Raw genomic sequence first — 24,132 nt, 5'->3', positions numbered from 1 at the left:
AAAAAGGTTACTTTGTGACTTAGTTCATAGCGCGTTTGGATACTAAAAACAGAAGTGCGTCCGCTTCTCCAGAAGTACAAGTCATAAGCAAAACTATTTTGGTTCACAAAAAGTTGACTCTCTACTTCTAAAAGTCATTCTGAAAAATTATTGTTAAACTGACATTTGACTTATCGACTAATAAAAATCGAAAAACAACTTATGAGTGAGTATACATCCCAACACTCTATAAGTTAAAAATTTACACACGAACCTTCCTATTATTTTGAAACGGCGGGAGTAATTTGAAAATAAATTCTAAAATAATTTTCCTTGTGCTTCTAACTTGTGAGAATTACTTCAACTTCAGGTTGCCGAACACAATCTTACGTTAGAGCTATCCCTTTCCATCAAAATCAAAATCAAAATCAAAATACTAGCTAGTCAGCAAGTCATACACTCCAATGGTTGTCTACAGCTAAAATGGCTCAACAGCAACGAATGGGCAGCATAGTGGTTATACCTTTGGCTTGACACAAAGCCAAAGGTGAGATAAAGGATCGACATGGATAAGAAAGTGGTTAAATCAGGTGGGCCAAAAACGCAAAGCAGTAGATTGCTGATTGCATGTGGTGAGGCCATCCCTTCAGTTTTTGTTGCATTGCCTGCCACCACTATCAATATCACTAGTTAGTAACTAACAAAGTAATGCCGTACTGAGATCACTAATCATTTTACAACAAGAAACACAACAGAAAAAGCCAAACACTAGAATTATATATAAAACGAACAAACTGGTTGAGCACAGAGAGGGGGAGGGCCCTTTCCGCCAATAAAAACATGCAGTGCTTTGTCATTGACACATTCATTGTCCACTCCACCCACACAAAGTTATGCGGGACGGTATACTAAGAATAGGCTGAGTAACGTCATCTCAGCTTTATCCAAGCCAAAGTTTGTTTTGTGATACGAATTATATAGCACTATATCAAGTGCATGGGGGTTAAAGATAATTACATATTTGTTTGATTTGTTGTTAACGGTCTTTGAAGAAGAAAAAAAACAACAACTAGTCATTACCTAGTAGAGCAACAAATCTGGTGTTTTAAGTTTGAGTTACAATTTCTTTTATGTTAGTTTTCCTCCTTTACTGCAGAAGGGCAACACATTTTGACCGGAGTTCTCATTTCCCTTTGTCAAACTAGTTTTTCCTCAGCAGCAGCAGCATGCAAGGGTTCATCAGCGTCTCAAACGCCTTTCCATATAAAGGTCATTTAGCAGACATGAAATATGGGTTTCCTCATCAGATTTCTTTTCAGCTCCCAGGACACAAAAACAAAATAAAAGAAAGAGCTTGTGGATAATACATATGTTCCACTACAGAAAATCTGTCCCCCAATTTACTTTATACTCCTAAATAGTACCATTTTAATCTAATTAATCAATAAAAAAAAAATGTCGAACGAAAAAAAAAAGGCTGGAATCTTTTGTCATAAACATTTTCTATGCTTCGTTGTTAATTTGTTGACTGCTAATTTGCCACGTCCAGATATGGAGCGGCTGGAGGGGATAGTGGCTGTTGATGGTTAGTAGTCGTAAAGCATGGAACAGATACTGTGCTTGTTTCACGGCCACACAAATATAAATTGCAGTTCTCCAGCCCTACCACCCCACCCCGAGAATAATATGCGATGTCAGTTCTTGGAGTCACCGTAATGACAGCACTTAACTACTCCAGGAACTAGTAGTAGGGAGGTGTATGTCCCCGGTGCTGCGTTCAACACAAGAGCAAGAACGCTTAAAGAGTCGATGAATTACTTAAAAGTGCTCCACTTACCCCAGATGAGAATTTGACAATTAGATCCAAGGAATTTAAGAAGCATAGCTTCTGGAATTGCAGGATTCAGGACTACATTTGCCAACTACATGACTAATTGGCAGCTCCTGCCTACTCATTTTGAATTTAACTCTACTGGTCATAGCTTCATGGTGAGCACTGAGCAGCTTAGGTTCAAAATTTGTAAGTGATAAAATCCAGGTGAAAGGGCCGTGGCTCGTGGGTTTTCTACTATTGGATGATGGAGAGACCCATATACGAGGAGGCGAAGATATGGAGGGGCAGTAGAGTAAATTGTCAGGGGCGGAGAAATTTGAGAGAGAATTTTACAGAAGATCGAAGAGGGCAGAGGAAAACCTAAAAAAGCTAAGACGACGAAGATGAACTGTAACAGTATTTGATTGTAGTGAAGATTATCTAGTTATTTTTTGAATCGTCGCGATGATTGGCGAACCATCACAATGTTTATGTTTGAATCATCACAACGTTTGATCATCAAGCATTGTGATGTTTCATCAATTCGCGTCTATAAATAGCAATATTGAATCATTCACTGTGTTTTATATTAGCTTATTCGGTATCTTTCTGTTTACCGTCGGATTTTTTTTCCATCGTTCCCTGTGTTTTATATTAGCTGCCTATTAGAGATCTTTCTGTTGAAGAATAAATCGAAATTATGACATCATATATACAAGGTCTAAGCACCGTCCAAAAGCTTCAGCGACTTCAGCAGAGTGTAAGTATCATCGTTGTTTCTTAATCTTGATTTAACTCTTTTTTTTAAACCCTAATTTTTATTTTTTTGTTTGTATTTTTTCTTTTGGTGATCAGGACTTAAACGAGAAGGAAAGAGTTGCGGTGGAAGGGATACTTGAAAATGCCGTTACACAACTAAAAATGTTTCAGTCTCAGATGAAGAAGGTACGTAGTAGTAGTAGTAGTAGTAGTACGACATTCAACTGATGAAATTATTTAGTTTATGGTTTGTTCATAATGGTTGATACTTTTTACACCCATTGAGATTTTCCAAGAACAGACTTTTAAAATTAGCCCGACCCCTTTAATTCTGATTTAAAACAGACATTCGCTGCAAGCAGGAGTGCTCCCTCACTGAATTTTGGAGCAAAGCAACAAGATGGAAAGATGGAGGATATAGTATGTCATAAGTGTGGGAAATTTAAAAAGTTGTAGACAGTGGGAGCGGTGGTGATAACCGAACTCGATGTCATTAGAAGGCTTAAAGCTGGGTGTAATACAGGAGGTAATCAAGTTTTATCCCAGGACAGGGATGAAATACTGAGTCGAGCCGTTTGGAGGAAGTTTCAGACTCATCAGAGAACAACTAGTCCACCTTTGCTGGTTCCGAAGGTTGGATCTGGTGGTTTTGAAGAAATGATCTCTTGTCCACGAAGAGAGCAGAAGTATCGGCCAACTGACGGTGTAATGCAGCCAACATTGATGAAATTTGGGCCGAGCGGAGTGGAGGTAAATCCCGATCAGGATAGGACTGCAAACAGCCGCAGTCATCGAAACTGAGAATCTACTGGATATTCGTCCACATCTGAAGCCTCCTCCTCATCTGCTGACTACAGCGAGTTGTATTCTAGTAGGGAAGAGTCAGACTCCCCTCCGCAACATGCTATGCATTTAGACCGTCAGCGCACAGATAGATCTATATCTCGGAGTAGTTCTCCTCAATCCCGCTATTCAGGTAGCAACAGAAGTTATACATCATATGATTCATATGATAGTTACCTGGAGGAGGAATACCCAGTTGCATATAGCAACAGGAGTTATACATCATATGATTCATATGATAGTTCCTCGGAGGAGGAGTACCCAGTTGCACGTAGCAACAGGAGTTATACGTCATATGATTCATATGACAGTTCCCCAGAGGAGGAATACCCAGTTGCAAGGAGGAGTCGATTTCCCAAGAATGATCCGCCACAGAAGAAGATGGGACATGTCAGAAGATTAACCACCAAGCTGGGAGGCATGTTGCGTCGTGATCACCATGGGGATTCATCCAAGGACGATAAGAATGCACGGGATCATCATCCTTCTGTTCAGAAACCTGTAGGTAATGGTAAACTCCACCACGAAATCAAAGGGAAACACATGCCTATTCAAACGAGAAGAACGGCAAAAGTTGAGGAAAAGGCAAGCCACCAACAAGGTTTCCTAACACTTGCAAAAAGAGTACGCGGGCACGTTTTTGGGTCGAAGAAATCGAAACCGTCATCATCTGGCGTCAGACGGTTAGAAAGAGCAGTAACAGGTAAGGAAAAAGTTACTGCTAAAAAACGGCATTGGTGGCACAAATTGCGAAGGCAGGGATTACCCAATAAAAGGGGCAAGGCACCCCTTAAACTGGGGTTTGAGAATAAGCATACCCAGCTAAAGGGCCAACATAGACATAGGAAATAATACTGAGTATGTTTTGTAAGTAAATGTCTGCACCAAGTTCTACCAGTCAGTTGATCTTCAGTTGTTGGATGATTTTTGCAATCTGTGGGTATGAATTGCCATAGATAGTGGTCGCCTGAGTACTTTGTACTTTGTCATGTCATTCAAATTCTTTCTAAAATGCAGACATTTGTTGGTTTCAAAAGAGTAATAGGTTATTCTGCTGTTTGATTTGAGATTATTTGGGTGGTTCATGCAATTGCTTGTGACCACACCTCCTTGTCCCATTTTCATATTCTGCATTGTTCCTGTTGAAATTTGTATCATTTGTTCACGACTTCTTGGTCATGCAAGGATACTTCTGATGGTGGTCTCAACTTTGTATCATTTGCTTACTTACTGCCAGCAACAACCTCTGGTTCTGATTCTCTCCTTTAAATGCTAAGTACTTTGAGAATTCTTCTCCTCTATATGCTGCAGGTGGGAAGGATATTACATGGAACTGGAAAAGTGTTAGCAGTGAATTTGATCCATCAAGAAATTTAGCTGCTGGTCTTTGGCAAATGGTAAGAAATTCTAATCTGACAAGATATTGCCTTATGAATATGTAGTTTGGAGATGTCTTGAGTGCAACCTATCAAACCTTAGTTTGATCTGTCCTTGCGGGCCTGGATCTGAGATTTAGTAACTATGTTGGCATTTACTCCCACGGCAAAGAAGTCAGCCACATCAAGTCCTTTTGCTACTTTAAGGAAGATGAATGTTTGTTGTTCAGGCTTCATGTTTGCATAGCGTTTCCTCAATCTGTATATTTTGGGGGTGAATATGGATGTGTTTGTAGAATAAGCGTTCTTTCTGTATGGTCACTAGCTTTGAAACAGTTGTCTTTCTTAACATTGGGAGGCTTGCATTTGAGGGATGACATAGTGCTGCATCTGGATTCACTTAACGTGGAAGTCTTTGATTTGGAACTCCAGTTCTGTAAGATGTCATGTTCATCCCTCTTTCAAATTTCTTGTGTGCATATTTTCGTTATAGGACAGGGTATTGTCAGGAAGCTCTCCGATACACCTTAAGAATGCCATTCTTGAAAAGTTGACGGAACACTTGAAGGTTCATTAAGTTTAGGGTTATGATTTCCCAAGCATGCAGGTTTTCTTGGTTTAAGGGTGTTAGTGTTTAATGCTGATAGGTTTTCCGGTGATCAAGATTAGAATTGATATCTTATCTGTAACTTTCTCTTTGTTCTTGTATTCTTTACTAGGGTTCATGATTATGTATTTCTTACTCCTTTAGCATAGTGGCCCTCAGGCTCTCTCATTAGGTTCTTTCAATTTGATGTGTATCATACTTGACAAGATCCCTCCCCTCCTCTATTCTGGAATGATGTGGAATTGAGCATCTTAGTAAAATAGAAGACCCCGCAATGAATTTCAGAATGTGCTCTGCAATGTGCATTCTAAATATGATAGTTGGTGTTTTATCTTATAGGAAAATATGCCCTAAAATAGTTGGTGTTTTTTCTTATAGGAAAATAGGCATTGAAATCTATGAGTTAGGACCATTAGGCTACTATGGTCTTTTCGACTAATTTTACATTCTGCAATGGGATATCGGGTCAGTGAGGTTCAACTACTTGTACCTTAACACTTGTGGTTTCATGGGCATTCCCACACAACTAGCAAAACAGTTAGCATGACATGTTTATGAATTGAGTATGAAGCAACAGTTTACTGATTTAAGCATGGAAGCACCATCATGTTTTAGGTATTTCATATCCTTTCTTTGTTCTTTTATGTGCGTGTAATTTCAAGCTTAAAGCTGAATCAAATTTCTTTTATAATTTAGCTCACGGGATTGTCAAATTCAGCGCTGGCAAGCTGGTCATAAACTAGAATGCAAAGAAGATTCTTCGCGGACTAGCTGCTACGAAGAGCTTCAGGATGCATAGATACAATTTGCTCAAAGTACCAGCAGTGAAGAATGGTGAGTCACTGATTCCTTTGCCAAAGTGAAAACTATGCTCGGTAGGGAAATAGTTAATTCCCGTAGGAGGCTATTCTTCCAAATTGTTAGATTTATGTTTCAGTTACAAAGAAAAAGACACACTCTTGTGCATTCACATGGAGTAACTTTGCTACATTCTAATGGTGCGTTGGTATCTTGTAGTAGGATTCAACAAGTAAAAACAGGTTGCAAATAGTATTTTGAATAGCTTAACAAGAAGTGAGTGTTTATTTAGTATAATGACATCGTATCAGTTTACATTACATTGTAAAAGTTATAGCTATGACCTTGATTGCACTGCATTCAGTGAGAGAGGACTTATTCAGTTGTGGAATTAGAAATGTTTAAACTTGACTTGCTAAGCAGAAGAACTAGAGCTCAAAATTTTATATGGTTGTGAAATTTACGCTCTACAGACCATCAATTTTAAAATCGCTGTAACGTTGTACTGATCCATTGGCAGTGTACAAATCCACCAGTTCCTGTGGCAACTGCTTCTTCTCCTTCCAGTTTCATTTTTGACTCTGATCTTATTGATTCTGAGAATCATGAGTGGAAATAAGACACAGTTAATAACCTGTTTGACAGTTCTACATCTCAATTTTCTTTTAGTATGAGGATTCCTATTAATTCTGAGTCGAAGGTTCATATGTTACTTATCCGATGTTTTTCTTTAAAAAAAAAAAAAAAGATGAATGATTTAACAATGTTAGTGTACAGGGTTCAAAAGACCTAAAATGATTTAACAATGTTGATTCAAACACCTCGGTTATCAAAAGAAGAATGTAGAACTCAGAGTATGTCGACACAGATGGTGGACTCTTGTATTGGCAGTATATACACCAAGAAGGATGTTTACCAAGTAAAATTTATGTGATCACCATTTACCCACAAGTTAGTACTGGAACCCCACAACACAGTTTACGTGGAAAATGTGAACCAATCAAATCCTCTATATATCCCAACACACCAAAAACAGTAAACAAAACAATAAAATATTTTACTTGTTTTTCAGACTACCAAAAGAAAAAAATCATCCATGGCTAATTCACTATTACAATCTTCTTCAGTTCTTCTCTCCAAATTCTCTTCATCATCACCATCTTCAACATCTTCTTGTTCTGCTTCTCTTCCATGTATTAACATACCCTCAAAATCATCAATAGTTCAGAGGAAGAGAAGTGTGGTTCTTAGAGCAGCAAGTATTGAAAAGGCTCTAAATGATTTGCCAGCAGATGTTGATAAAGTAATTGACGGTGTTGAAAAGGCTCTTACACCAACCTCTGAAATCAAGGTCAAATTGCTGGTGAGTTGAGCTGTTTTTGCTTTAATTTCATTTTCCATATGTCAAAACCTAGCTGATTTTGCTTTAATTACAACTCTGATTCTGAAATTTTGACTGAGACTAGTCTTTATTCGCATATAAAATTGAGCCAGTTTGCTTATATCATTGTAGAGTATCGTTGCGGGACTGAATAAAGGACTTGCTGCGAATGGGGAAGATATGGAAAAGGCAGATGCTGCTGCCAAGGAACTCGAAGCTGCGGGAGGAACTGTTGACATCTCAGAAGACCAAGAGAAATTGCAAGGGAGATGGAAATTAGTATACAGCAGTGGATTCTCATCGCGTACTCTTGGTGGGAGCCGTCCTGGGCCTCCCATTGGAAGACTACTACCAATAACACTTGGCCAGGTGCTCGTAATAATCAATCAGTTCTCGTAACACCATAGTCAACTTGAATAAATAACTTAACTGAAGCTGAAGTTATCCTTTGCTTTCTGTTCACTATACTAATGTATTCTTGTTGCAGGTTTTCCAAAGAATTGATGTCTTCAGCAAAGATTTTGATAACATAGTGGAGCTTCAATTGGGTGCTCCTTGGCCGCTTCCACCAATAGAAGCTACAGCCACATTGGAACACAAGTTTGAACTCACAGGTTAGTGTCTCTACAACAAGCATGTTACCAAACAGATTTTGTTTCATAATGCTTCAGGATACGAGTTCAAACATAGGAACAATTTAGACAAAGAAATTAGACAATTTGGCCAAATAGTAGAAGAGGCCAACTCCAAACGGTAAAACAAGCGATGACTTCAGGGGAGTTGCATAGAGCAGTCCCCCATTATGTGCAGGATCTTAGCTGTTCACCTCGGCCGTTGTGTACGAGATCATTACATGAAATATAATCCTCACTAATACTAATGTGGACGGAGAAGCTATATATTCCTAAAATTCACTCCCGAAGCTGGTTCATCGCCCAATAGAGCACCCAGTGTCCAAACGTTTCATTTTGGGTTGTGAAATACAGCCATTGTACTCTTATCAACTCTAGCAAACGTTTCTTTTTCATTTCATTGCCCATTCTCCGTTTCAAAACTGAAGTTTGTGTTAGGTTATTCAGAACTGTTTGCAAAAACACTGTTGTGTTTCTACTTATTTGGAACATTTCTTTACATTATGTGTTGTCATGTCTAGGATCCAACAAGGTGAAAATAACATTCGAGAAAACGACGGTGAAGACTACCGGGAACTTATCACAGCTTCCACTACTCGAGGTGCCTCGAATTCCAGATTCATTTAGGCCTTCATCTAGAACAGGCAGTGGTGAATTTGAAATTACATATCTCGATGCTGATACTCGTATCACAAGGGGAGATAGAGGTGAACTGAGGGTGTTCGTAAAGGCATAATTTCAAGCACGATTTTGAATTACATATTATTTGTGAACGTGCACTTCACTGTTGTAATAATACCATTTTTACGCAAGTCTTTACTATGTTACAAAGACTGAATCCTCTAGAGCATTGTATTCAGGGGAATTTATATACCCCAAACTTTCATATATACACTCAAATACCTAAAATTTAAGCAAATTGGCAATTTCCATTGATGAAAGTGTAGTTTCTCATTTTTTTGAGCAAAAAGAAGAAAAAATAACTAAAAGGTAAATGATCGGACTCAAAGCCTCGGCTCAAAACAAGTGAGACGAGAAAATTTTTCACTCCTGACTGTTGGAGGATGCCAGAATTGGAACCCTGAATAAGATTTCAACTAATAAAACAATCAACCTCATTGTCTTTTTTGTCTGATTTGGTCGAGCCCACCCATGAAAGGTCTTAATGGTTCAGGAATCACTACAGAGCCATCTTCTTGCTGGAAATTTTCTAATAAACATTCTATCATCCTTGGAACTGCACATGCTGTAGCATTAAGTGTGTGCACAAACTGGGTTGTGCCTGCATTAGCCTTCTTCCCCTTGTTAGAATTTGATGAGGTTTGTTCTGTTGAAGGTCGAAATCGAATACCCAAACGCCGGCTTTGATAGTCTGTACAGTTGGACGCACTCGAAATCTCGCCATAGCGTCCTAGACCTGGCATCCACGCCTCAACATCAAATTTGCGATGGGCAGGTGCGCCCAAGCCCCCTGTTGCCATATCCAATGTCTTGAAATGAAGTCCAAGTGACAAGAAAAGGTCCTCCTCAATTTCAATAAGCTCTTGGTGAAAGGAATCACTGTCCTCTGGTCGGCACAAGATGAACATCTCTACCTTGCTGAATTGATGAACCCGATAAAGACCCCTTGTGGCAGAACCAGCAGCACCAGCCTCAGTACGGAAGCAATGTGAGTAGGCAACATATTTTAAGGGAAACTGAGAATCAGCAAGAATGGAATCCATATGAATACCTCCAACTGGAATCTCTGCAGTTCCAGTAAGGCATTGATCACTGTCCTCAATAGAATAAACCTGCGTATTTGATCCACGAGGTTGGAAGCCACATTTTTCGACAAGAGACGAGCGTACAATCTCTGGGGTAGTTAGAGGTGTAAAACCCCTTTTCATGGTTTCAGCAATTGCCCAGTTTGTCAGACCCATCTCCAGCATTACTGCTTCATTCTTTAGATAATAAAATTTTGACCCGCTGACTTCAGAGGCCGCGTCAAAATCAAACAAATCTAGCTCTTTCCCAAGTTGTACATGATCTTTAACAGGAAAGTCAAACTGGCGCGGACTACCAACCGTTTTTCTTATTCGAGAACAATCTTCTCCTCCTATAGCCTATAGGAACTTCTGGATGTGCCATATTTGGTATACATTGTGCTTCCTTCTGAAGCTTCTCCGTAAGTTTAAGAAGATATTCTTCCAATGTCAAAAGTCCTTCCTTCAGAATTTTTCCTGCACAGATATCATTTCTCAGTAAAACAACCGAGACCTGACTGAAAAATATATACGACCAAGCTCTTACCTTCTTCTATGAGTTCCTGGCGTTCCAATGGTTGTAATTTCCCTTTCATTTTCTTAGCAACAACATTTCTTTCCCCTCGGAGCTGTTGAACTTCCTGTCATCTGTGCGCAAAAATTAGGTACAATAATTTCAACTCTACCAACAAATTCAGAACCACCATCCATTTAAACAGCTGCATTGCATCAAAAATACGACTGAAGATGCAAACTAAAGATCATTCTACACATTAGACTACAATTTGTTGTTTGAGGACTGAAAAGAAATGCCGACTTTCATTTACCAATCTATCTGTAATTACATAAACCACACTGCCGATAGGTATAATATTCAATGATTTTAGAAGATTATCAGTAGAGATAAGATTTTTGATGAAAATAAAGAAGCCCAAATCTGTGGAAATGAAAAGAAAGGCAAAAACCCTAACCTTTTGAAGATTGAGTGATCTCTCGTACAAATCAAGAACAAGGTCCAAATCAGCAACCGGATTTCGACTCTTAATAATGGAAGCAACTGCATCTTTATTATCACGAATCCATTTGAAATCAATTGTAGCTTTCCATTGATAAGGTTTGGCAGTTTCTTTCTCCGCTGGAACTGAAACTGCTCTAGTAAGAAAAGGAGGGAATTTATGAGTTTTGGCCATGTGATGATGAAGAGAATGTAATGTTAGGGTTTTGGGTGGTGGAGATAGTAGAGGTCTTAAAATTGAAGAACATGACGAAAATTTTAGGGTTCTAAGTGTTGCACCTCTATACGAGAAAGCCATGAATGCAACTTGAAGATCGTGAAGCAGAGGTTAGACTAGAGCGAAAGATTTAACCGTAAAGGGTCGACACTCCTAGGATTTTTCTCCGAGCCAACACAATAAAGCTCCTAGGATAGGAGCCCAGCTCAGAACTCCTAGATTCGAAACCCAAATTCTGTGTGCAGTTTAATACATCCGAAGTCCTGCCTTAGTATGAGGATTCTGATCAGGCAAGTGATGCACAATGATTGTGCATTACAGTGTTGCAGCCCAAGTCAGTATCCGACAATGATTGCGGGATACTGCATAGACTGTCAAGTGCTAAGAATGGCATAACCCTGCAGGGCCAGTGAAGCGTAAAGGTAGTGCTACACTATAATGACATTTGGCTAAGTAATGAAGCTTATTGGCCGACACAATGAAACTTCATTGACGGAAAGGCAAGGCAAAGCCAAAATGGCAAGATGCAACATGCGATGTTGGCATATCCATGGGATTGAGTTGGCCCAAACTCAAGGGTGATGCAAGAAGGTACAATAGGCCAAGAGTTGGTCTGTGCATTAGTTCAAGGCAAAGCCAAAGCTTGAACAATGCAAACAAGCTAGTAATGCAAGAGTGGCATTGCTGCTGCCAAGAAAATTGGCTGAGTGAAGCATATGACGCATGAATAACTAGAATGAGCTTAAGCAGTTGGCCTTGATAATTGAAGCAAAATGATTGATTGTGCATTAGCTTAGAGCAAGAAGGAGGCAGGGCCAAGATGGTCGTGCATTGGATCTCGGCTAAGTTCATTAAAGCGCAACAGTTGTGCAATACAGCTCAAGTGACGGCTTCACAAGCATGCCAATGACGCGAGACAAAGAAGAACAGTTATAAAGGGAATTTATAAGCGTGGTAGAATGTTTGTAACTCCTTAGAACATATGTTGACTGTTGGCCCGAGTTTAAAGAGAAACTGGCCAAGGTGGCACTTTACAGGCGGTTATGGAACTGCTCCATGGGATAGATGGCTGTCCCCTGCGTGTGCAACAGTTGTACACGGTTTTGGCAAGTAAAGATGCTGTATAAATAGTCTAAGGCATGAGAAATTCGACAAGCTTACATAGGAGAGTGTGAGACTCAAATTGAGAGAATTTTTGTAAGGCTAAGGCTTGGTTCAAGAGGAACAAGTCTGTGTAAGTCCCTAAGTGGGAAAGTTTTGTATATCTCCCCTTTGATGCAATAAAATGAGATGATTGTGTCATGTTCTAAATGTTCTTGGTTGACTGATTGTTGTTGGTAATATATTTATGGTAATGTTTGAGTGCATTATGGGGTGCATTTGAGAAGTTAAGAAAAGTGAAAGAAGGCTAAAGTCTTCCGCTGAAGAATTGAAGAGTTGGTTGTTTGCATTGGTGCAAACTTGTAAGGCTGAAGTGCAGGTGGGTGAAGTTTGATTCACAGAACCACTGTGCTGTCGGGTTACACTTTCGCTGAAATTTGTCTGGCGCATTTGGAGGTGTGACAGTACGGGTATCAGAGCGGTGTTTGGTACACAGTTCAAGTGTATTTGTTGGATAATACGCTGGTTCTTCTTTCTCTCTTAAGTTATTTTCCTGTGAGCAAGTAGTTGGTGCATTGTATTCAGAAAGTTTGTATTAGAAATGAGTTCTAATGACATTATGATTGACGAAGAATTACCGGGTACGTTTGATCAACTAGAGGAGCATGGTGATCTTGGCAGTATGACCATTGGCATGGGTTGTGATGGTCTGGATATTCCTCTTGGTTCTGAAGATATAGGCAGGCTAGAATTACTTGAAGGAAGAACATCAGATTGGTTTAAAGAATTTGACGAAAGGGTAGGTGCAGTCGAGGACAAAATGTCTGATGCAACCTTGTTAAATAAACCAATGCTGAAGTGACTGAGTTGAAAGGGAAATTCAGTGACATGAAAACCATACTAATAGGCCATGCGAAGAAAATGTCTGAGGAAATGGTAAGTCTTCGCAAGTTAATCAGTGATGGCATGTTTGCAAGGGAAAACGTGAATGGAGAAAGCTCTAATCGAGTCCCCGAGCCAAGAATTTATGCTAGTTTTAGAAATGCTAGAGAAATTAAGAATTTCTTGTATGAATTTGAGGCATACTTTGAGGCGAATGGAAATGGGGAAGGACAAAAGGTAACTCTTGCAGGAAATTACCTTGGTGGTGATGCAAATGTTTGGTGGAGAATTATGCTGCAAGAAGATGAATGCTGGTTATGCCAATCCTATGTCTTGGAATGACATGAAAAATGGAATGAGATGTCAATTCTGGCCAAGAAATGGTGCTTGGTGCGCAAGAGAAAGTTTACGTAGGCTAAAAATGACGGGTACAACACAGGCCTATGCTGAAAACTTCCTTGAATTGGTACAACAAGTGCGTGGCATGAGTGAAGAAGATTAGATGTTCCAATTTATGAGTGGTGCGAGTTCTTTGGTCATTGCTGAACTAAAGAAGCGCAAAATTCAGAGTATCCAGATGGCTATTCAAGAGGTAAGAGAGCTTACCAGTTGCATGCAAACTGAAGATGTGCAAAGCTTTGAAGGAAAGGCCAAAGGAAAGGAAAAATTTGCAGGCGGTAAGCGTAAGCATGATCCAATGGAAGATGGATTATTCCCTTAATCCCGGAAGTACAGGGGATATTTCATTTCAAAAGGATTACATTTCGCTAGAAGCTGTCCACTCAAGGCGCAACTTAATGCATCAGTTGGGGATGACTATGGGAGTCATTCTAGCAAGACGTGTGAAGGCCGAAGTGAAGGTTCAAGGAAGAGACCACGTAGCGCAGTTGTTGCTCACTACGACAAAGGCAGAAACTAAGCTAGGACAAGAAGGAGTGTTGCTGTCTCCATTGGCAACACCTAGTGCAGAAAACATGGTGTTTTCTGATCTTGTTCTTATGTAGTTTTAGTTGTTGGATGTTGCAAACTCTGTGTGTAGAGTTTGGTTGTACAGACTTTTATTTGACTCTTCAAGTTTGTATAGCCTTTGCTTTGGTGTAAGCAATTTTCTTTGTTAATGAAGTTTTAGCTTTCTAAAAATGATCGGTGGATCAATCATGTAATGGTACATGGTCTTACTATGTAAAATCAGTAATGAATGAATGTGTTTTCATTTATAAAGTCTCGCCTCTTGATTTACGATGTAAAGCTAGTTCATAGGGAGATGCTGCAATAGCATACTTAGCCTGAAGTATGCAATAGCGAAACAAGTTGAAAGTTAATAAGCAAAGCATATGACAAGGGTCCTAGTTGATGCGAAAATGATATTGATGTTTGGGGATTGCAATATGGTACGATGACAGATGGGCAGCGACAGTGCAAGCAATATAGCAAGATAGAAATCATTCCATCGGTAAGCATGAGTTGGGTAGAACTAATGGCCTAGAGAATGACACACACTTTCCAGGAAACAAGAAATGTAGTTCAAAGGAATAGTTGGAGACATATTGTCTTTGAAATCATGACATATGGACAGCTAAAAGGTTAGCTATGTTACGTCCAAAAGATAGTTAGACACAGTTGCATAGATGGGATGTGCAACTCAATGGTTTTGCTTTAGTGAGTTAGGCAAAGAAAACTCGTATATTTATGGTATGGGTATGCAAAATGGCACATTAAGTGTAGAGGGTTTATGCTTAGCCACATTCAGAGAAATGAGTTCTTGAATAGCTTGCATAATCAGTAGTTGCGAGGCATGAAGTGTAGGATACATGTGTCTTATGCAAAGAGAAACTCTATGCACTTTGTGACATGCTTGGCGGAGGCCATGGAGGACAACAATCCAAGACATATGCCAGCAAAACTGATGGAAAATGAAGGCCAAGTCATTTATAAGTCCTTGTCATGTTGAGTTAGATGCAAAAGGCAAAGTCCGGAGGCGAAAGACTATGGTAATGATCATAATGATCAGTTTTAGAAGAATCATTATGTGCGTACACTTAGGCGTAAATGATTCAAGTGGAATTCATGCCTAATTTGGATGAATTGGCTAAGAAGAATTCCTAGTTTGCATTTGGGTATTGATGCATGATTTGAGTAGCAGTTGAAGCGTAGTGCACAATGCTAAGTGGTGCTGATACTAAAGCATGAAAAGTTGTCTAAGGCATATTGCGAAAGCTAGCAAAGATTGCTGAGTTTCAGAAGAGGTTCTGAAAGTGCATCCAGCGAAGGTTAAGGCAAGTATAGTGTTTATACTGGGTCGCATTCAACGAGGACGTTGAACGGATTAGGTAGGGGAGGTCTATGACTGGTCAGGCAAGTGATGCACAATGATTGTGCATTACAGTGTTGCAGGCCAACTTAGTATCCGGCAATGATTGCGCGATACTGCATAGACTATCAAGTGCTAAGAATTGCATAACCTTGCAGAGCCAGTGAAGCGCAAAGGTAGTGCTACATTGTAAAGACATTTTTCTAAGTAATAAAGCTTATTGGCCGACACAATGAAGCTTCATTGAGGAAAAGGCAAGGCAAAGCCAAAGTGGCAAGACGAAACATGCGATGTTGGCATTAAGGCATATCCATGGAATTGAGTTGGCCCAAACTCAAGGGTGATGCAACAAGGTAGAATAGGCCAAGAGATGGTCTATGCATTAGTTCAAGGCAGGGCCAAAGCTTGAACAGTGCAAACAAGCTAGTAATGCAAGAGTGGCATTGCTATTGTCAAGCAAATTGGCCGAGTGAAGCATATGACGCATGAATAATTAGAAGGAGCTTAAGGAGTTGGCCTTGATAATTGAAGCACAAGGATTGATCGTGCATTAGCTTAGACCAAGAAGGAGGCAGGGCCAAGATGATCGTGCAATGGATCAAGGCTAAGTTCAGAAAAGCGCAACAGTTGTGCAATACAGCTCAAGTGACGATTAGGAGTTGGTTACGAGCTTCACAAGTATGCCAATGATGCGAGACAAAGAAGAACAGTTATAAAGGGAGTTTATAAGCGTGGGAGAATGTGTAACTGCTTTAGAACAGGTGTTGACTGTTAGCCCGAGTTTAAAGAGAAACTGGCCAAGGTGGCACTTTATAGGCGGTTATGGAACTGCTCCATGGGACAGATGGCTGTCCCCTGCGTGTGCAACAGTTGTGCACGGTTTTGGCAAGTAAAGTTGTTGTATAAATAGTCTAACGCATGGGAAATTCGGCAGGCTTACATAGGAGAGTGTGAGACTCAAATTGAGAGAGTTTTTGTAAGGCTAAGGCTTGGTTCAAGAGGAACAAGTATGTGTAAGTCCCTAAGTGGGCAAGTTTTGTACATCTTCCCTTTGATGCAATAAAATGAGATGATTGTGTTATGTTCTAAATGTTCTTGGTTGAATGATTGTTGTTGGTAATGTATGGTATTGTTTGAGTGCATTATGGGGTGCATTTGAGAAGTTAAGAGAAGTGAAAGAAGGCTTTAAAGACTTCCGCTGAAGAATTGAAGAGTTGTTTGCATTTGTGCAAACTTATAAGGCTGAAGTGCAGATGGGTGAAGTTTGATTCACAGAACCACTGTACTGCCGGGTTACACTTTTGCAGAAATTTGTAAAGACTTTGCAATAAGATCCCATTAAAATATACACAGCTACAGCATGGGTCAAGCAAAATAACTATACTTCCCCAGATGACCCGTGATACCTGCACCGTCAATCACTTCACATCCTGAAGTAGCTTTTAGTACTAATACCATCCTCAAAGGAGAATGGTGTCATATTTCTGCATAGCTGTATTACTTTTGACGGAAGAGCGACAAGAGGCAGTAGATGAGTTTATCCATCGGCAACTCAAAGTTGGTGCGAGCGTTTGCATCACCATAGGCACACATTCCATCCTCTACTGTGTCAAATGTACCTAACCTTCTGAAAGAAGCCTTCGATCTCAGCCACCCATCTCCCATACGGTCTCTCTATCTTACTCCGACAAATCTACGAGAACTACTACCGCCGCTAGCATCAGACGAAAATGAGAAAGCATTTCTTTTCACATGATCGCCGTAAGATGCAGTTGATGATTCAAACCTCATGCTGTAGAATAACCGTGTTATAAACACAGAGAGGGTTGGCAAAAAGGATCCAAGTGGGAAAAGAAGACCAATGAAAAACGATTCAACATAGCATGAACCCAAAATCTATCTATGCAATAAAAATAAATTGCAACCTTGCTATTGCTGGCCAACAAAATGACAAACCGCTAAGCCACAGGTATCCACAACAGGCAAGGTTAAACCAAAAAGCTTGAAAAGACATCTATTAATATTATCTATACTTTGGTGCATTCCAACCTGAAACACAATATGTAGTCCATTATATTTTAAATCAGTTCCTTCCAACGTCACATCCGTCCAGTTTAAGATACTAATATAATACAGTAGTTGTAATGGAATTTCTCATTTTCGAATTAAAATCACAAAAAATAATAATAATCAAGAATCCACGCTCAAAATGGAGAATGATCATGCAGGAAAAGTCAAGATACCAAACAAAGCAAAGAAGTTCAAGTATGACGATCAGTCCGAGCAAGACTTTGGCCTAATTTGGTTGTGGGGTAAGTGCAGCTGGCGAAGCTAATCTGAGTGAGACTTGAATTGACATTCGTACTAGCTAGAGACTTGAAATGATATTCGTACTAGCTAGTTGTCATCATTCATCGGAAATGAAGATCATTTTTGGTGTCAAATACAATAATTAGTTTTGATTTTGCTTATCCTAAGTATTTCAAATGAAAAGAAAAAACTTTCTGAAATCTATTTACCTGGCTCTGGGTAGCTTGCTTCCTCATCAATTTAAAGAAGCATGTAGCTGGCACAACAATTGCCTACACAAAGATCGTAATCGTCAGATATAAAAGTAAAATGTGAGGAACAACTAAAAAAACCACCAAAAGAAAGAAAAAAGTAAGGAAGAGCTTTATCAGCAAATTAAGTTTGTACTTACCACAATTATACTGAGGAGAGAACTGATTGACAAGACCTGAAAATTGGAATAAGCCTTTGTTTACCACTTGTGCGACATTGAGTAAAGTGTCAGATCAAAGCAGATTAGGTCTTTTCTTCGTGATTTCTGAACGAAGAGACGTGCAAACAACTCCCCGGAACATAGGATCCGCGAATACTCCACCCCCGGAACATAGGATCCGCAAATACTCCCTCCAAGTTGAACTCAATAATTCATAACCAATGGATGTCCCGCTTCTTTCATTTTGTTTCCCACCTGGTATTTGCATCTTCTAGCTGCTTCACTACTTCTCTCATTGTAGGTCTCTCATTCGGGTCAGTTCGTGTACATTGTAAAGCCAACAAGAGTACTTTAGTAACTTCTTCCGTTAGTGAGGAAACCATAATTTCATCCAAGAGGCTTGAATCAACAATGATATCAATGGATTTCTGACTACTCCATGTAGAGTTCACCCACCTCACGATATCAATTCCTTCTGGAAACGATGCATCTAAAGCCTTCTTTCTAGATATTAATTCAAGTAGAACTACACCATAACTGTAAACATCTGATTCTGGTTTCCTTATCATTGTATATGCACTCTCTGCACAAAATCAAGGAAAATTTGAAGTTCGGAACAAGAAATCATATTAATATAAAAACAAATATATGGCAGAATCAGTAAATATCAGATTCGACCTCCCTAGGTAAAAAGGAAAAAGGTAGTGCTGAGAATCAATCATTCCTTGACATGGCTACCTTAATAGCAACTTAGCTAGCAATCAGGCTTTTCTATTTAGATAACCATTTCTAAACTGCACACCATGTTTTCGTAACGACATTCTTAAATTTTGATTATAACAAAGCTTATGTGTCAGTAGCTAATGTGGCACCGTATTATATGCAGAACAGAAGTATCCCAGTGACATATCAATTAACTGAAAAGATTTTGAAAAATAATACATTAATACCTGGTGCAATGTATCCAGTGGTACCCGCAATTGAGATTGATTGAATGGAAGCGGAAGATTGATCCATGAGTTTTGCAATGCCGAAGTCAGAGATATGGGCTTCCATTTCTGAGTCTAAAAGTATGTTGTTAGGCTTGATGTCTCGATGCACAATAGCAGGATGACAGTCCTGGTGAAGATAACACAATCCTTCAGCGGTTCCTAGAGCTATCTTATAGCGAACATCCCATGTGATGTCGGGTGTCGGGCTAATCTCATGCAAAACATCATATAGACTACCATTCTGCATGTACCTGTACAAGATCAGCCCATAGTCCTTTCTCATGCAGATTTCTTCCAACCTTACCAAATTCCGGTGTCTTATTTGTCCAACAGTTTCAATTTCTCGAATCATACTTGCACTTGCTCCCTTAAGGCCTACAAAATCAAGCTTCTTCACTGCATAGTGATTCTCCTCACTGATGGATGCCTTGTAAACAATTCCATGTGCTCCTCTTCCTATAACAAATCTCTCACTCAAATTCTCTGTAGCTTTCATAATTTTGCTTATTAGAGGTGATTGATCATCTTCATCAGAAACTTCATCCTTCATTTCTTGTTTTCTTTTGGAAAGAAACATACAACCCAAAACAAGAACCACCACTATAACGACAAATACAGAGCTAATAGCAATGATTACAATCCTGACCTTGCTAAGATTGTTGCGGCTTCTTGATCGATCATCACAGATACCCAAACTGTTGTTACTCTCAGTACAAGCTACGCCGGATCCCAGTGGACAAGGAACACAAAGGCCTGGATTTCCCAAAAACGAAGTCGGAGAAGAATTTAAGAACTTCATCAGCGTCTGTGATATCTGGCCACTGAAAGAATTATACGAAACATTCAATTCGATTAATGAGAGGAGCTCACCTATTGGTGCCACACTTCCTGTCATATTGTTGACAGATATATCCAGTTTCTGGAGTTTGCGCAACTTCCCCAACTCTACAGGAATTTTTCCTGTAAGTGCATTGCGACACAAATTCAAAGCATATACCGAGTCATGCAACCTGCCAAATGATCGAGGGATGGAACCTCCGAACAAATTTCCACCCAGTTGTAACTCCAAAAGATGTTCAAACTCTGGAAAGAAATCAGGAATTTCTCCATTCAACTGGTTTTCCTGAAGTTTCAAGTTAGATAATAGTGTCAAGCTCCTTAAACCAGATGGTATCGGACCACTCAATTTGTTGAAACCCACATCAAGATAATACAATTTGGTACACTTCGAGATTTGTTGAGGCAACGAACCTTGCAAATTGTTACCAGATAGGTCTAAAACTTGCAGCTTAATAAGATTACCCAAACTTGAAGGAAGTTTTCCACTAAAATTATTTCCTCTGATATCCATGAAAGACAAGCTTGAATTTTCTACAAAATCCGGAAGGAGTCCGGTGAGATTATTTTGTTTAAGATTCAACCTGTCCAAAGTTGAACAGCTACCGACATCAGAAGGTATGTAACCATGCAGCTGATTCAGTCCCAAATTCAGAATTTGCAATTGCCTTCTGAAGCACAGATTCGGTGGGATTTCACCAGAGAAGCTGTTATTTATGAAATCAAGTTCCAGCAAAGAACTGTTTATCCCCAACTTTTCTGGTATGATGCCGGAAAAATGGTTATTAAAAAGAGAGATATTTTTCAAATGAAGAAGCTCAGTCATCACTACAGGTAATTCACCAGAAAGGCTGTTACTATAAACAATTACATTCTCTAGAGTTTGAATCCTCCAAATACTCAATGGGATCTCTCCAGTTAACATATTCACATACAAAAAAAGTGTCTGTAATTTGCTACAAAGCCCCAACTCACTAGGAATTTCCCCTTCAAGCTGGTTATAACTAGCTTCAAACACTGTCAAGGACCTACATTTTCCTATCTCAGTTGGTATTTTCCCAGATAAATTATTAACAGAAAGATAAAGCTCAGTGAGTTCAGTCATTAAACCAATCGATGACGGGATTCCACCAGTTAATTTATTATCTGCCACTGAAAAAACTTGCAAACTAGTACAATTTCCCAACTGATTAGGAATCTCACCATCAAAACGGTTAGAAGACAAATCCAATGTGCTTAATGTCTTGCAATTACTACCACCAAAACCTTCAGAAATTCCACCTTCTAGACTGTTAGAACCCACATCAAACACATTCAGCAACTTTAGATTACTCAAACTTTTCGGCAGAACACCAGTGAAATTGTTATCCTTCAAATATATCTCAGTCAATTTAGTGCAATTACCAACTGAGTAAGGTACACTCCCAGACAATTTATTGGAATTCAACCACAACGAACTAAGATTTGTCATGTTACCTATATTCTTTGAGATAGATCCTATGAACTGATTCGATGACAAAAGAACAATTTCCAAGTTTGCCATCATAAACAAAGATTCTGGTATTTCCCCACTCAACAAATTATCATAAACTGCCAAATAATACAACTTCCTCAAATTCTTCAAACTATCAGGCAAACTTCCATTCAAACTATTATAAGACAGATCTAAGTAAGTAAGTTCACTACAAGTACCTAATTCACTTGGAATCTCCCCATAGAAATCATTATAACTCAAATCAATGGTTTCAATAGATCTTAATTTTCCAATTTCATGACCTAATTGCCCAGTAATACCAAAACTAGTTAAATTTAATGTAATTATTTCGTACCTATGGTTACATTCAATACCATTCCACTTACATGGTGTTGAATCTGTAGAGTTCCAATTAGAATTATATGAAGATGATAATGATGTTGATGAAATCCAGTTTTGAGATAGCGAGAGTAAAGTTATACCATCAGGTGATAAAGCAGAGACAATACAAGGAAAAATGAAGATGATTAAGAATAAGAATGAGTTTAGAAGTGGTTTATGAAAGATTATCATTACCTCTTGAGCTGCTGCTTTAACCATGATTGATGATACTGAAGAAGATGAAGAAACAGAAGATTTTGATAGTGGAAATGAACTGAAGATTTTGGTTGTTTGGAATTGTCTTTTTGCTGTGAGTGAGAACTGAGAAGAATAAGAAGCATAGAGAGAATGAGAATGGGAAATGAAATTTATATATTCGGTTGGTGTTTTTGGTGGTTAATATTTTAAATCATATTTTGGCACGTTTTACTATTTAGCAAGGGTCAATGTAATTTCCTAGAAGCAGAAGAGCTTGAGGGATATCTGTCCTTGCCACAGTTATCTAGTCGACGAGGAGACAAATGTCGAGTGGAGATCACTCTCTTCACTGCTTTTTTTTTTGGAGTCCATATCATGTTAACTCCACTGAGGTACAGTAGTGGGATTCTCTGATGCACGCCGCATAACTTTATCAGTTCACAAACTAATATGGTGCCACTTGTAGATTTTTGCTTAAAAGATCAGAATTGTATTCTTATCGAAGTCTTTCTTTTTCTTTTTGACTTCTGTCGTATTTGTTTTCTCAATCAGAAAGTTACCATTAAGATATATTACCAATTAGAAAGTTAATCCCTTGATTTAGACCCATTTGGAATCAACTGTGTAGAAGTTGTTCTGCCAGTGACCGAATGTTCAGAATTAACAGTTTCTGTAACGATTACAAGTGAGTTTTGATTGTTACATATTTGTTGTGCTTTGACAGAGTCATAAGCAATTAAAGGAAATAAAAACGTAGGTACATAATTAAACCAACATGTCGTCAAGTGTTCCTTTCTCCCTTTTTTTGCTTGTAAGTCTGCAACCTTGTTGGCTAGCCCGTCGACATGTTTAAAGCCCAAAAAAGAAACTAGTTTAGCTGATTCTGAGTTTACTTCTTCCAAGATAGGTATACTTTGCCATTGAACTGAAACAGATTTCCCCTGCAGATAGTTGATAGTGACTTGATTGTCTCCCTCTATGACAGGATTATGTAGATTATTTTGGGTAGCCCATCTGGTAGTTTGCAGAAGAGCTAGAGCTTCTGCTTCTTTTGCTGTTGATGCTCTGAAAACTCCCATTGCTGCTCATTTTCCCGTTCCTAACCAATTTCGAAGCACACAACCAAAACCTGCATCAGTGTATTTTGAAACCTAAGAGGCATCACAATTTAATTTGAGACTGTCTTTTGCAGGAAAATTCCATGGCTTAAGTGTCACTGTCTTAATTCTAGGTTGTGTTGTGTTAATGTTAAGAGTTTGTGGATACCAATATGCAAAATGCCTTGTGATATCTACATCAAGTTGTTCAGGTGTTCTTTCTTGTTTTTCAAACACACGCAAGCATCTTTCCTTCCATATGAACCAACATTTAGTTGCATCGAGAGCCATAGATATAGAATTTATGTCACCTGTCAACCATTCATTGTATTTATCTACGAAAGATGTATTATTAGAGATAGAGTTTACTCCCTGTGATGCCATTGGTGGTAGATTCCATACTGCTTGAGCATAAGAACAATCAAAGAACAGATGGTAAGTTGATTCAACGGCCTGTTTATAGAAAATACACTGAGTTTCCACATCAAGAACTGAGCCTAATTTCTCTCTTGTTGGAAGAATGTTTTGCAAACACTTCCAAGTGAAAAGCTTTATTCTTTGGGAGGTATCCATTCACCAAAGACCCTGCCAAAATCTTTTAGGCTCAGTAGAAACTGATCCCATATGATTAAGCAATTTAGCATATAGAGATTTGACAGAGAATTCACTATTTCTGGTGAGCATCCATCTCAGTTCATCTTTTTTCAAATTTCCAGTGTTGTCGGTGTAAAGCTTGATGTTCAAAATTTCAGAAACTAAAGAACTGTCGAAAAAAAAGTATAACAATGACTCATTCCACTTCTTTGTGTCATGATTGATCAAATCAGGCACATGTGTTATGTTGGAAAATCTGGTAATTAAATTAGCCATAGGTTGGTCCCTAGTTGGTATCCATTTGTCGTCCCAAAAGTTGATAGAAAATCCATCTCATATTTCCCAGAAACTGTATTTCTTTATATGTTCTATTCCCTG

The 24,132-nt window shown here is 39.0% G+C and overlaps 3 protein-coding genes and 1 pseudogene across 5 annotated transcripts; 2 read left to right on the top strand and 2 right to left on the bottom strand.

Moving 5' to 3' along the window:
• Positions 1 to 1,905: 1,905 nt before the first annotated feature.
• LOC113275249 (pre-mRNA-splicing factor CWC22-like) lies at positions 1,906 to 4,578 on the top strand. 3 transcript variants are annotated; one of them, XM_026524721.1, is made up of 3 exons: positions 1,906 to 2,552; positions 2,648 to 2,737; positions 2,897 to 4,578. In XM_026524721.1, the coding sequence occupies exon 3, from the start codon at positions 3,458 to 3,460 to the stop codon at positions 4,244 to 4,246; it is 789 nt and encodes a 262-aa protein (XP_026380506.1). In that variant the 5' UTR covers positions 1,906 to 2,552; positions 2,648 to 2,737; positions 2,897 to 3,457; the 3' UTR covers positions 4,247 to 4,578. The 3 variants fall into 2 exon arrangements, with proteins under 3 accessions (XP_026380507.1, XP_026380506.1, XP_026380508.1); XM_026524722.1 differs by having other exon boundaries at positions 2,914 to 4,578.
• Positions 4,579 to 7,210: 2,632 nt separating this feature from the next.
• On the top strand, positions 7,211 to 9,107 carry LOC113275248 (plastid-lipid-associated protein 6, chloroplastic-like). The gene is made up of 4 exons (XM_026524719.1): positions 7,211 to 7,538; positions 7,689 to 7,925; positions 8,044 to 8,170; positions 8,710 to 9,107. Exons 1-4 carry the CDS (start codon positions 7,272 to 7,274, stop codon positions 8,922 to 8,924), a joined length of 846 nt encoding a protein of 281 aa, XP_026380504.1. The 5' UTR covers positions 7,211 to 7,271; the 3' UTR covers positions 8,925 to 9,107.
• LOC113275247 lies at positions 8,951 to 11,306 on the bottom strand (annotated as a pseudogene).
• Positions 11,307 to 16,632: 5,326 nt separating this feature from the next.
• Positions 16,633 to 22,191, bottom strand: LOC113275246 (receptor-like protein kinase). Its single transcript, XM_026524718.1, has 4 exons — positions 19,132 to 22,191; positions 18,161 to 18,764; positions 17,979 to 18,041; positions 16,633 to 17,251 (listed from the first exon to the last, which is right to left on the bottom strand). The coding sequence occupies exons 1-2, from the start codon at positions 22,082 to 22,084 to the stop codon at positions 18,421 to 18,423; spliced, it is 3,297 nt and encodes a 1,098-aa protein (XP_026380503.1). The 5' UTR covers positions 22,085 to 22,191; the 3' UTR covers positions 16,633 to 17,251; positions 17,979 to 18,041; positions 18,161 to 18,420.
• Between the last annotated feature and the right edge of the window lie 1,941 nt (positions 22,192 to 24,132).

The sequence above is a fragment of the Papaver somniferum genome, chromosome 4 (assembly GCF_003573695.1).
Source record: "Papaver somniferum cultivar HN1 chromosome 4, ASM357369v1, whole genome shotgun sequence".
Lineage (NCBI taxonomy): Eukaryota > Viridiplantae > Streptophyta > Magnoliopsida > Ranunculales > Papaveraceae > Papaver > Papaver somniferum.
Note: the sequence above shows the minus strand (reverse complement) of the source record. Positions and strands in the feature narration are given on the sequence as shown.

Bases quoted from the DNA above. Each gene is read 5' to 3' on its own strand.
- LOC113275246 (XM_026524718.1), bottom strand. From the start codon at position 22,084: ATGGTTAAAGCAGCAGCTCAAGAGGTAATGATAATCTTTCATAAACCA. The intron at 18,765-19,131 runs GTATTAATGTAT...GATTTTGTGCAG, and splicing joins CACTGGATACATTGCACCAG to AGAGTGCATATACAATGATA.
- LOC113275248 (XM_026524719.1), top strand. From the start codon at position 7,272: ATGGCTAATTCACTATTACAATCTTCTTCAGTTCTTCTCTCCAAATTC. The intron at 7,926-8,043 runs GTGCTCGTAATA...TTCTTGTTGCAG, and splicing joins TACCAATAACACTTGGCCAG to GTTTTCCAAAGAATTGATGT. The intron at 8,171-8,709 runs GTTAGTGTCTCT...TGTCATGTCTAG, and splicing joins ACACAAGTTTGAACTCACAG to GATCCAACAAGGTGAAAATA.
- LOC113275249 (XM_026524722.1), top strand. From the start codon at position 3,458: ATGCATTTAGACCGTCAGCGCACAGATAGATCTATATCTCGGAGTAGT.